This window comes from Musa acuminata, chromosome BXJ2-5 (assembly GCF_036884655.1).
Source record: "Musa acuminata AAA Group cultivar baxijiao chromosome BXJ2-5, Cavendish_Baxijiao_AAA, whole genome shotgun sequence".
NCBI classification, from domain to species: domain Eukaryota; kingdom Viridiplantae; phylum Streptophyta; class Magnoliopsida; order Zingiberales; family Musaceae; genus Musa; species Musa acuminata.
The window spans coordinates 29258936-29272500 of NC_088342.1; the positions used below are offsets into that span (position 1 = coordinate 29258936).

At 40.3% G+C, this 13565-nt stretch overlaps 1 protein-coding gene across 2 annotated transcripts in view; it reads right to left on the reverse strand.

Moving 5' to 3' along the window:
* Nucleotides 1-13041: 13041 nt before the first annotated feature.
* The window catches only part of LOC135612611 (NAC domain-containing protein 35-like), a 1306-nt gene continuing 782 nt past the window's right edge, over nt 13042-13565 (reverse strand). For both annotated transcript variants that reach the window (XM_065109096.1, XM_065109095.1), the window contains exon 3: nt 13042-13565. This exon is cut by the window's right edge. In XM_065109096.1, coding sequence (XP_064965168.1) covers nt 13177-13565 — 389 coding nt within the window. In that variant the 3' untranslated portion in view covers nt 13042-13176.

A 13565-nucleotide genomic window follows, 5' to 3' on the forward strand; every position in this document is an offset into this window, starting at 1 on the left:
ATAGCCTTAAGGTTGAAGGCTTCACTGACTCAAGTTTTCAGTCTGATGTCGATGATAGCAAGTCGAATTCAGGGTATGTGTACACCTTGAATGGAGGAGCAGTGTGCTGGAAGAGTTCCAAGCAAGATACTACTGTTGACTCGACCACAGAGGCGGAGTATATTGCTGCATCGGATGCAGCAAATGAGGGAGTCTGGATGAAGAAGTTCATCACAGATTTGGGAGTCGTGCCGAGTAACGAGGAGCCGACTTCCTTATATTGCGACAACTACGGGGCGATTATTCAAATAAGGGAACCCGGGTCTCATCAGAAGTGTTCTGAGGAGGTTCCATCTTATCAGAGAGATCGTAACCCGAGGAGAAATAGCAGTGGAAAGAGTTCCATCCGAAGATAACATTGTAGATCCACTGACAAAGCCGTTGTCTCAAATTGTCTTTGAGCGTCACAGGAGTCTGATGGGGATCAGACACATAGGTGATTGGCTTTAGGTCAAGTGGGAGATTGCTAGTCATATGTGCCCAGCAAGCCAATCACGTGAGTGATGGCACGTGTGACTTGATACAGAATCTTTTTGCTTATTATATTTTGGCGTATATCACTTTATAACTATTGCATAAATGCATATATATATATATATTGTGATGTCCTTGGATTTGTGCAATGAGAATCGGATCGTGATGAGATCACGATAATGAGATCGATTCACCTTTAAACACATATCCTAAATAATCCCGGTCATAGGTTACTCGAGAGGGACATCGTGATAACCGGATAGACTGGTGTGCTGTATACCCGTCCATATGATGGATGCAGCTGGTCTCATAGCTGCTCGTGTAGGGACACTAGGGATACAGTACAGGTGCTCATTGGAGAATGAGTTCACTGATTGATCCGCTTACGGAATGCTGGATGGTTGATGATGCCTTATTGTCAGACAGCGATTCCGTAGTCCTAGTGGTGTATCTGGTCCTTAGACTTGAGACACCAAGGATGTCCTGTATGAGTGCTCCACTCTTTGATACCAGACTTATAGGTTTGGCTGTTCCCAGATCTAGTACAGTTGGTCATTGGGAGTGGTAGTCGACCTTACGAGGGCTATTGAGTGTCAATAGAGGATCATCCACTCTCGGCGTCATGAGAGGAATATCCTATGTGTTCTTGCTCAGACAAATCCCTGGCCAGGGTCATTCGGGTTGAGAGAGAAAGAGTTCTCCGGGAGAATCCGATTAGAGCAAGACTCGAGTAGAAACCGTATGGGTCTGACAGCACCATGCTCGATATACGGTCTCTGGGATATTAGATGGATGAGGGACTATAGGTACATGGTAACTGAGGACAGACAGGTCCAATGGATTGGATTCCCCTGTATCGTCTGGGGACTACGGCGTAGTGGCCTAGTACGTCCGTAGTCGATGAGTCAAGTGAATTATTACAGAGATAATAATTCACTCAGTCAGAAGGAGTTCTGACAGGTATGACTCACGGCCAGCTCGATATTGGGCCTAGAGGGTCACACACATATGGTAGGCATTGCGATGAGTAGAGGTTCAGATATGAGATATCCGACGGAGCCCTTGTCTTATTGGATGCAGATCCAATACCCACTAGGGAAGGACCCATTAGGGTTTGACACGGGATCTCTATAAATAGGAGGGATTCACAGCCTCATAGGCTAGAGTCTTTGCTTGCCCTTCCTATTCTCCTCTCCCTCTCCACCTTAGAGTAGGCCTGGAGTTTTGAGGAGCGTCGTCGCAACCCTGCTGTGTGGATCACCGCTAGAGAGGAGGACGCTTGACCTCCTTCACCCTCTCCTAAGGATCTGCAAGGAAACAGGGATATACGATCTCCCTAGGTAACACAATCTCTATACGCAGTTTTGTGTTTTTGCGGATTTTGCGCACCAATCTTCGCACGACGATGAACATCCTTTTGGGAATCGGGGATTTTTGTTTTCTTGTTCTTCCGCTGCGCATATGATGTCGCCCCCCCAATGATTTACCAACAATATAGGCCCCAAACTGGTTTGAATTTGGAGCTCAAAAATATCTTTTCCCGGATTTCTGGGGTCCTGGCGGTACTATCTCCTGACTGGGCAGTGCAACCGCCTGAAAGAGCTCGGAGACCGAGCTCTGGCGGTGCCACTGCCTGACTGGGGCGGCTGCACCACCCAGTCTCGCTCGGAGACTGAGCCCAGGCGGTTGCACCGCCCAGCTTTCCTGGGAGACCATCTCCTGGGTGGTGCCACCGTCGACCCTAGCAGTGCCACCGCCTGGCAGGAATTCTGGTCTGAATGGGTTGATCCATTCAGCCTAATTTGGGTCTATCAAGGGCCCAATTGCCCCCAGATTAAGTTAATGGGATCACTTCCCATTCCTAACTTGATTTACATGCTAATTACGATATTTCTTAAGACATTTACTGCAACTTACTCCGGTGCGTTAATCTCTTCTTTCGGCGAGCTTCCGGCGAACTTCCGGCAAACTCCTGGACTTGCGATGATCCACTTGGCGAGTTCCGACGAGCTTCTTTGGCAAGCTCCTGGACTTCTCGGATTTGTTCCCGTAAAACCTTCGACGACCGTCCGGACTTCCGTCAAACTCTCGAACTCCCAACGTGATCATAGTCTTGACTCCGGCGCAACTCCTGTTGCATGTCTTACTTCCATCGTAGTTGATCCTACATATGTAAAATAAAACTTTAATCGAGACAATTAATCCTAAGCAATTAACCAAGTTGTCCGGCATGTCATTGGTCCCTCGACGCTTCATTCGATTCTTCGGTGCATCGTCCTCTCCTACGGCCTATTACCCAATCAGCCAGTTGATTCTGCAACTCCGATATCCTTGGCACAATACCCGCTCTTCTTGGCCCGATGCCCGAGTCCATGGCCCGAAGCCTTCTGTCGATATGTCGACCGATCCACCGGCCCGACGTCCAATCTTCTGACATGTTCCTCCGGCACAACATGATTTTTCTTGCTTTAATTGTCTCATCCTGATCGAAGTATCTTGCGTCACTGAAAACGTAGATTAAATCATAAACATATATCAAGTGGTTTTATCATCAAAATACGAGATTCAACAATCTCCCTCTTTTTGATGATGACAACCACTTGATGACGGAGTTAACCTTAACTCTCCCTATCTATATGCTATACTTGAGATAAGTCATTCTTGAATTCAAAGCCTTTGAATTCAAAAGATATATTGATAAGTTAAGGTCATTTATCCTTATCAATACTCCCATCATGATTTCTATCATGATGTATTTCTCTGAAAATGATGTTAAGGCTTGACATCCATTTTCAAGTTTTACATTTCAAATGTGAAAGATAGCAATCATAGTAATTCATCATATGGTAAGATATCAACATGTAAAACTGCGATGTAAGTTCTTGATATCTTAATATAATACAAATGTTTCAAGTGTTTAGCAATCATAGTGTTTCATCACATGACAAGATATCAATTTGTAGAATTACGAATGTATGTTCTAGATATCTTAACATAGTGCAAATATAGCAATAACATAGTAATTCTATCACCAATTTATCATATATTTTGATGCAAGTTTTTGATACCTTAACATAATTCAAATTCAAATATAGCACTCATAGCATCAATTTATATAACATTAAATTCAAATATAGCACTCATAGCATCAATTCATATATTTCTCATTCAAATATTGCACTCATAGTATCAATTCATATATTTCTCCCCCTTTGTCATCAACAAAAAGGAGAACGATATTAGTAAATTTTTACTAGGTTTATGTCATTTTTCAATAATGAGTGATAAGATACCAATTATACAAACATCTCAAGGAAAACATGACATGGAGATGACTTTCATTACTTCTTTCTCTTTATTTGTTATTATCTTTTTGCATGAAGGAAGAAAGTCATTTGTGAGCTTACTCGAATGAAGTTAAAATTGATAAGATATTAAAGCACGTTTTATTTTTACAAGAATCAAGATATGTGTGTGAATCAAATCCTTGTACGTAAAACTATTTCACAAAAGATATAAGAAGGAATCGCCATATCCATTTCTCGAAAGATATTTTTCACATGATAAGTCTATGAAAGATGCATTTGCTAGTTGATTCCATATTGAAAAAATCAATGATGTGAATCCAAAACTTGATATGACATATGTTTATTAAGTCCGAAAGAGAATAATGTATCGAGAAAATCTGATTGTTAGGATCAAGAAGATCCGAAAATGAAATTTAACACTTTCATGTATTCAGGCAAGGTTTTGCTATATATTTTCAAATTCAAAAAAGATAAAACATGCTTATTATCATGGAAATTTTTGTATCCAAAACACATAATTTTCAGCATGTAATTAAGGCATGTAATTATGTAAAATCATCATGGCAATTAAGTGATTTGATTATTAAATAGAAAAAATCTAAAAAATAATCTTAACAAGTTCATGCATTCGAATACAATTTTGTAGCGCTCAAGGATTAAGAATTCGATGTATGAATCTTCTCAAATCACAATGAGAGTATAGCATGCTCATCAAGGCACAAGATTTTCAACTTATAAAGTAAACATATTATAGAAGCATTCAATCTCAACGTGAAACTTAAGTGATCAAGAAAATTTTGAAAACGAGTAACGTAAAGAGATTCAAGGAAAATCCGAAAATGATGTTCAATCTACATTAATATTCCTAACTCTACATATGCTCACCAAATAATACATTAAGTAAAACATATCAAGGATTAGTAGTTATCAAGGCAAGGGGCATTGTGATCAAGGTGAGTAGCATAAAGAGCTTACAACAACATAATTATTACAACAAGACAAGAAGAAATTGTGACCAATTTACATATACAAGCTCATTGAGGAGGTGAAAAATTAAAATGCCTAAATAAGGAGTCAAATTGTCGATGAATTTGTTCCAGCTCAAATCGATCTTGTCTTTGTTCAAATCGGTCCATTCGAATCCCTATGTCTTCGATAGATGATGCAGGAGCTTGCTCAAATGGATGTGTTTCCTCAAAGGGACAGATCAGAGGAGATTGAGTACCCCTAAAGATTGGCGTTTCTGGTTCAGGTTCAGGTTGAGGGGGATCGGTTCTTCTAGGCATTCTAACCCAATTACTGTTTTTATAAAGACATCTCAATCGGTGAAGTAGATTTTTATTTATTATGCTAAACCTATCTACTTTTATTACCTCTTTGTCGGGTGGTATTAGAATATCGTAGGCTTTAAGTATTCTAGTTATTATACCACCGTATGGAAGCATCATATCTTTCTTAGATATTTCTATCATGTTCTGTTGGTTAAGATAACCAAAACAAATGTTATGTCCTTTAATGATCCAATACATGGTTCCTAATTCCATTTGACTCACTTCATCATGATGGTATTGTTTAGGGAGAATGATGCTAGTTAGAATATGATGAAATACTTTAGTGTTTAGTGGTAGTAGATGCTCACAACTTTTAGGAACTATCACTAAGTTGGGATTACCAAAAATTGTTCCTAAGGCTTCGACGTAGGTTGTCCCAACTGTTTCATCATCCCACAATCCTCTAAAATAAAGACCTCTATCTTTTACAGGAATGCCTATCATGTCGCAAATGAATCTATCCGTATTGGAAATGTGTTGTCCTAAGAGATAGGTAGACACTCTTTCTTCTTCATCTAATTGTAGATTGTTGTAAAACAACCTAACAAATCTTAGGTAGATGGGTTCACTAATTTGTAGTATTGGGAGTAGATCTAAATTTACAAATCATTGAATTCTCTCTAAATTACTTAGTTCATTTAGATCAACATACTTTCCCTTATGGACATTTCTAAACTCTATGGAAGCAAATTTTTGGGCATGAGGTTTTGAATCGAAAATGGTGGAATCAAAGTCTTCTTCTAATCTCCTTTTCTCTTTGTCCCTAGAAGATCTTCTAGAGCTCATAACTACTACTATTTAGGAAGATAGTAATGAGCAAGAGTAAACAGAAATCAAAAGCTTCTTAGAGAATACCTTAAGTGAGATCTTCAAGAGAATGAGAGCTTGTTAATCTTTGCTTTGAAATAGGCAGTATTTGGGCAGCTAAAGGGAAGAAATGGAGGTGGAGAAGTGTTGGAGCTGCTAGAAGGAGAGGGGAGTGAGTTGGGGTCGGTTCCATCACCGGCCCTAGCTCGGTTTAAAAGGGGGCAAAGTTGCGGGAGGTGGCATTGCTGGCTGGGCGGTGGATAATATCCTGCTTTTTGGGTACTCGATATTCATGACTCGAGATCCCAAAAAGCAGGATATTATCTCTTGCTCCTAGCTTTTGATGGTGTACATTTCTACAAGAAGGGATGATTTTTAGGTACCCATTTACTTTTGGATGTCTCAAAAACTATTTTACATTATTTATTATGTTGCATAGAGTTTATCATGGTTCCTTTAGGAACCCAAATCAGTTTGTTCTGGCTAATTTTCTTGAATGGACAATGATATATTTTATGTCCATGTTTGCAACAAAAGTTACATTTGCTTTGGTACCGAACATGTAAGATAGGGCCTTTTATAAAGGTGGTTGGATTTTGGTGAGAACTTCTCACAAATCCGATTCCACTTCTTTTGAGAACGTGACCCTTATTTGTAAGGATCATACTCAAAGACTTACTACTAACCTCGAATTTCTTCAAGGTGTCCTTAAGTAGCAAGTTCTCTTTTTGGAGAGTTTCTATATCATGGCATTTTATACATAGAGCTAAACTATCATGATATTCAGTTTTTAATTTATCAAAATTACTAATAAGACTATCATGCTCCTTTTTTAATAATTTATATTTTCTACTAATTATTTTACATTCATCAAATAAGTCATGGAAGGCATTTAATAATTCATCAAATGATAAATCTACATCAATTAAATTTGTTACCTCCTCTCCGATGGCCATTAAGGCGTAACGAGCAACTTGCTCGATGTTGGACTCCTCTTTTTCGGACGCGCTCGAGTCATCCCACGTTGCTTTGTGCGCCTTCTTCTTTGATGTTCTCTTCTTGGCTTGGGGACAATCACTTTTGTAGTGTCCTGACTTTTTGCACTCATAGCAAATAATTTGGTCCTTTTTGGGTTCAAATTTATTTTTTGTATCATTTTTAAACTTGTTTTTCTTAATGAATTTTTTGAATTTCCTTGTTAGAAGTGCCAAGTCATCATCACAGTCCTCATCACTTGAGTTTTCTCTCAAGTGGTCATCTAAAGTTCTAAGTGTCATATCCTTCCTATTATTTGGAAGGATGTCTTCTTTCTCTTCATGAGCCTTGCAAGTCATTTCATAGGTCATTAATGACCTGATTAGTTTTTCAAGAGGGAAGTTTTTTAAATCTTTAGCCTCTTGAATAGTAGTGACTTTAGGGTCCCAACTCTTAGGAAGTGAGCTTAGAATCTTATTTACGAGCTCAAAATCCGAAAAACTTTTGCCGAATCCTTTTAGACCATTGACGACATCCGTGAAATGGGTGTACATGTCGCCAATAGTCTCGGTTGGTTTCATTCCGAAAAGTTCAAAAGATTGATTGTTGACTCTTTCACTCTACTTGTGCCTTTGTGAGTCACTTTGAGTGTATGCCAAATATCAAACGTGGTTTCACAAACTGAAGCACGATTGAACTCATTTTTATCAAGCCACAAAATAAAGCATTCATAGCCTTTGCATTAAGAGCGGAAGTCTTCTTCTCTAATTCATTCCAATCGATCATCGGAAGAGAAGACTTCAAAAATCTATTTTTGATAAGATTCCAAAGTTCAAAATCCATTGAAATAAGGAAGATCCTCATTCGGGTCTTCCAATAGGTGTTGTCCGTCCCATTGAACATGGGTGGACGTGTAATAGAGTGGCCCTCTTGGTTTCCAGCGTATGCCATCTCTCTTGGGATTTAATCCATTTGAGAGTGAACCCCGCTCTGATACCAATTGCTAGGATCAAGAGCACTAAGAGGGGGGGGGGGGGGAGGGGGAGGGAATGAGTGCAGCGGAAAACCTTCGACGATTAAAACTACGTTCGTACGATAAAATCGTTTCCGACATAAAACCGTTTTCAGAAACTTAACTTGAAAGCAAGTTCGTAAAGGAGTGCAGCAAAAGTAATGAGGAAGTAAAGCACATATGGAGGCAGTTTGCAGTTAAGATAAATAGCAAGAATAAATGCAAACCAGAGAGCATCGTAATTTTAGAGTGGTTCGGTCAATCTTGACCTACATCCACTTTTAGCTTCCTCCTCCGACGAGGTCACCGACGTCCACTAGAGGCCTTCCTTCAATAGGCGAAGGCCAACTACCCTTTTACAGTTTCACTCCTTTTGACGGGCTTAGGAGACAACCCTTACAGAATTTTCTCTCCTCTCTTGAAAGATCAAAACTTGGAAGAAAAGAGGGAGGAGAACTTCTAGCCTTTACAACACTTTTAAGCTCTAAAAATCATAGAGTAAGATTGGATTTTCGATTGCCCTTTCATGTAGGAAAGGGTGGGGTATATATAGGCCCCAAGCTGGTTTGAATTTAGAGCTCAAAAATGTCTTTTCCTGGATTTCCGGGGTCCTAGCGATACTACCTCCTGATTGGGGCGGTATAACCGCTTGACAAAGCTCAGAGACCGAGCTTTGGCGGTGCCACCGCCCAGTCTCACTCGGAGACTGAGCCCAGGCGGTGCCACCGCCCAGTCTCACTCGGAGACTGAGCCCAGGCAGTGCCACCGCTTAACTAGGGCGGTTGCATCGCCCAGTCTCGCTCGGAGACTGAGCCCAAGTGGTGCCACCACCTGACCTGGGCGGTTACACCGCCCAGCTTTCCTGGGAGACCATCTCCTGGGCAGTGCCACCGCTTGGCAGGAATTCTGGTCCGAATGGGTTGATCCATTCGGCCTAATTTGGGTCTATCAAGGGCCCAATTGCCCCCAAATTAAGTTAATGAGATCACCTCCCATTCCTAACTTAATCTACATGCTAACTACGATATTTCTTAAGACATTTATTGTAACTTCCTCCGGTGCGTCAATCGCTTCTTCTGGCGAGCTTCCAGCGAACTTCCGACGAACCTTCGGTAATGCTCCGGCGGACTTCCGGCAAACTCCTGGACTTGCAACGATCCACTTGGCGAGTTCCGATGAGCTTCTTTGGCAAGCTGCTGGACTTCTCGGATTTGTTCCCGTAGAACCTCCGACAACCGTCCGGACTTCCGTCGAACTCCCAACGTGATCATAGTCTTAACTCCGGCGCAACTCCTGTTGCATGTCTTTCTTCCATCGTAGTTAATCCTACACATGTAAAACAAAACTTCGATCGAGACAATTAATCCTAAGCAATTAACCAAGTTGTCTGGCATGTCAAGGGTCCCTCGACGCTTCGTTCGATTCTTCGGCGCATCGTCCTCTTCTGCGGCCTATTGCCTAATCGGCCAGTTGACTCCGCAACTCCGATATCCTTGGCACAATACCCGCTCTTCTTGGCCCGATGCCCGAGTCCACGGCCCGAAGCCTTCTGTCGATACGTCGACCGATCCACCGACCCGACGTCCAATCTTCTAACATGTTCCTCCTGTACAACATGATTTTTCATGCTTTAATTGTTTTATCTTGATCGAAGCATCTTGCATCACTTAAAACATAGATTAAATCATAAACATATATCAAGTGGTTTTATCATCAAAATACGAGATTCAACATAAGGAACATTTTGCATTTTCTCCTTCTGCTCATCACTTGATGGACTCTATTCTGAGCATAACTTGAAGTGACCTACAAGAGGATAACTAACTAGTTTTGCATTGCTCATACTGAACCTTTCAAATACCTTCTCAATGTATTTCTCTTGTGACAACCAAATCTTCTTGATATTTCTATCACAGAAAATCTGCATGCCTAGTATTTACTTTACTAGCCCCATGTCCTTCATTGCAAAAGACTCACTTAGTTTTTTTTTCAACCTGTCAATTGTAGACATATCTTTCCCAAGAATAAGCATGTCATCAACATAAAGTAAGAGAATAATAAAATTCTCACCAAACCATTTGATGTACACATAATGATCTGAAGTCGTTCTTTTGTATCTATTTTCTATCATAAATGAATCAAACTTTCTATACCACTATCTTGGAGCTTGCTTTAGCCCATACAAGCACTTCTTCAACTTGCAGATAAAATTCTCTTTACCTTTGACTTTGAAGCCTTCTGGTTACTACATATAAATTTCCTCTTCTAAATCACCATGAAGGAAAGCTGTCTTTATATCTAACTACTCAACCTCTAAGTCCTGGCTAGCAGTAATACCAAGAGCAACACGAATAGAAGACATTTTTACAACAAGAGAAAAAATCTCTTCAAAGTCAATACCTTTCTTTTGACCAAAGCCTTTCACAACCAATCTAGCTTTGTACTTTGGTTGAGAACAATATTCTTGAGTCTTCAACCTAAAATCTCACTTGTTTTTCAAGACCTTCATTTCATTTGGTACTAGTATCAAATTATAAGTGTGGTTCTTCTGAAGAGCATCCATCTCTTCTTGCATGACCACTAACTATTTCTTTTTTTGCTCACTTTTAACTACTTCCTAGTAACTTTCTAGTTCACCTGCATTAGCAAGCATCACATGCTCATCTATCGAGTATCTTCTAGAAGGTTGACGTTGTCTAGAAGAACTTCTCAATTGAGGTTATGTAGGAAGTTGCTCTCCAACTTCTTCTTGCTCAACATGTCTTGCAGGTAGATCAACATCAAGCTCTACACCATCTTCTAACATATCTCCCCCATCACCTTGATATACTGTAGGAGTAATTGGGTCACAATCTGCTAATCCTTCTGTAGAAGTCTTGGCCGGTGTTTTCTTCTTCAAATCCTCAAAGGTTTGATCCTCAAAGAAGACCATATCTCTTCTTCTAAACACCTTCTTCTTTTCTAGATCCTAAAGCTTGTAACCAAACTGATCATGTGAGTAACCAAGAAAAATATATTATTTAGTCTTACCATCCAGCTTGGACCTCTCATTGTCTGGAACATGTGCAAATGCACGACAATCAAACACTCTCAAATGCTTGTAGGAAACATCTTTTCCTGACCATATATACTCTGTAACATCACCATCTAGGGTTATACAAGGTGACAAGTTGATCATATCAACTGCAATCCTCAAAGCCTCATCCTAAAATCTTTTGGGAAACTTGGCCTGTGAAAATATACATCTGATCTTTTCCATGATGGTGTGGTTCATCCTCTCTGCAATTGCATTATGCTGAGATGTACCAGGAACTGTCATCTTATGTTGGATCCCATGTGACCTGCAATAATCATTAAATAATCCTGTGTACTCACCATCATTATCTGATCTTATGCATTTTAATTATCTTTCTGTCTCTCTTTCAACTCTGGTATGAAACTCTTTGAAGACATTAATAACCTGATATTTAGTCTTCAAAGCATAGGCCCTAACTTTCCTAGAAAAATCATCTATAAAAGTGACAAAATAAAGTGCACCACTTATACCAGGAACATCAATGAATCCACCAGGAGTTTTTGTCCTCAAAAGATCACATATATATTTATAAATACGGTCTAAGACATGCATTTTTCTAGACAAAGCAGGACTAGCAAATGAAACTCTATGTTGTTTACCAGCCAAACAATTAATACAAGAGTTCAAATGAGAATTTTAGGTCTCACAAAGTGGGTATAGCAGGAAAGTACCTTAGAGAGGGTAAACTGTAGATCGACACATTAGGATTGTAGAGTTTGCTGCAAGGATTCTCTACATAAAATTTAGACCAAAACTAACAACGTTTGGCCACCGATCGTCAACCTCTTTTCTCTCTTTGCGTCGTCGCTCGCTGCACGCTCACTTGCATACACGTTGTTCTCTCTAATTTGTTGCCCTCACCTTTCTCTCTTAATTATTGATTTGGGCTTATAGCCCAAATTGTCCAAGCCCATATGGGTTGGACCCAACATGTGGAACCAATCAAATGTAAGCTAAGACATTATATGATATTAAAAACAGTCTTATAAAAAAAAAAAAAAAGGAACGGAGGAGCATGAGAAACTTTAATAGTTCATGCTGATTCTTATTTTAATTAGTCTATCGTGTCAAAATGCAAATCAGGTTCTTCAACCCAGTGATTAGAATCAATTGTAGAACTTCGTCAGTGTCGTTTGAGTTTGTGTTAGAATTGGATGTCGATCCACGTTGTAGAGTTGAGTTTGATTTGGGGCACAGTTTGAAGACTGACTAAATTTTTCGTAGGGTCGGATGCTTTTCAAAATGTATCCTTGAATCCCTCACCTCACGTCACCTCACATACAAGGAAAGAGACTCCTATTTACATAGATAGCTCTTGGAACGAAGAATAAAATTCTTCCCTCGAGCTCATGCTGGATGAATTCAACGCTTGGATCTTGAATTCATCTAATTAGCTGGGTGAAGAAGAAGACCTTTGTCGTTTCCCTAGGAAAGTGGGGAACGAAAGAGAAAGAAGAAACTAATAACCTGACGATATTTGCAAACGATGGGACTTCCGAGAGTACGAAACAAATTTTCTGTCGTGTTTCATCCGAAGAAGAGGCTTCCAAACGTGTTGTCCGGAGTGGAACCTAAGAACAAGGGAGTTGTTGATTGATGGTCCGTCCTCCCATGGAAATAGATAGATAGATAGATAGATAGATAGATAGATAGAGAGATATATCACAAATCCACCATTTTTCTAGTACTTGATATTTTCTCTGAATTCTTACCATCTTGTCGAAACCCAACCGGTGGTGAGAAAACACCTGCATGATTGCAGAGAAACCACAGGAAAAGATTCAAAATTGCAGAGGATCCAATAATTTGCCCTTTTCATTGGGAAAAAGGCTGCATTCTTGGGTTGGTTATCTGTCCCGCTTCCCCATAAAAAGACAACAATGCAATCACATGATTGCCAATGCCCTCACGTCACGTATCCACCCGCATCTCTGGTCTGCCGATCCTATCGTCATCGACTGCCAGATACAGCGAGCAGATCTTTTATCTTCTGTTACAACCATGGAAATCATTTGCAGCTCACAAAAGAATAAGAAGAGTAGAATTAGCTGAAGTTTATCGACAACTACATACATAATCGATTATAATACTGCTGCTTCGTCTATTACAATCTCTTGCCTCACAATAAAGAAAAAAAGGAGACATGTGATTGATCTAATATCCTGCTTCATGGATAGGATTCGATCCCCATAGACTGTCGGACACTGCAGTCTGAGCATTAGGCAGCTCACCGAGTGGTTGCATTTGTGGTTGTGAGAGCATGGAGAGCAGATGGTTCAGTTGATTCGAGTATTCATGTTGGTCGTCAACTCCAGCTGCGGTCACAGGTGAACAAGTCGAAGAAAAGGTGGTTTGCGTTGAGAAGAACACTGCATCCGATTGCTGGGTGGATGAAGTCCCATCTTCTGTTGCTGTTCTGAAGCTTACCGTGCTTTTGATGTCATCCGTAGCCCCTTCAAGAGAGGCCGGCCTGCGAGCATGCGTGTGTCGGAGATGGTCTTCGCTCCCACCTCTCTTGTAGACTCGGCAGATGGAGATCTCAG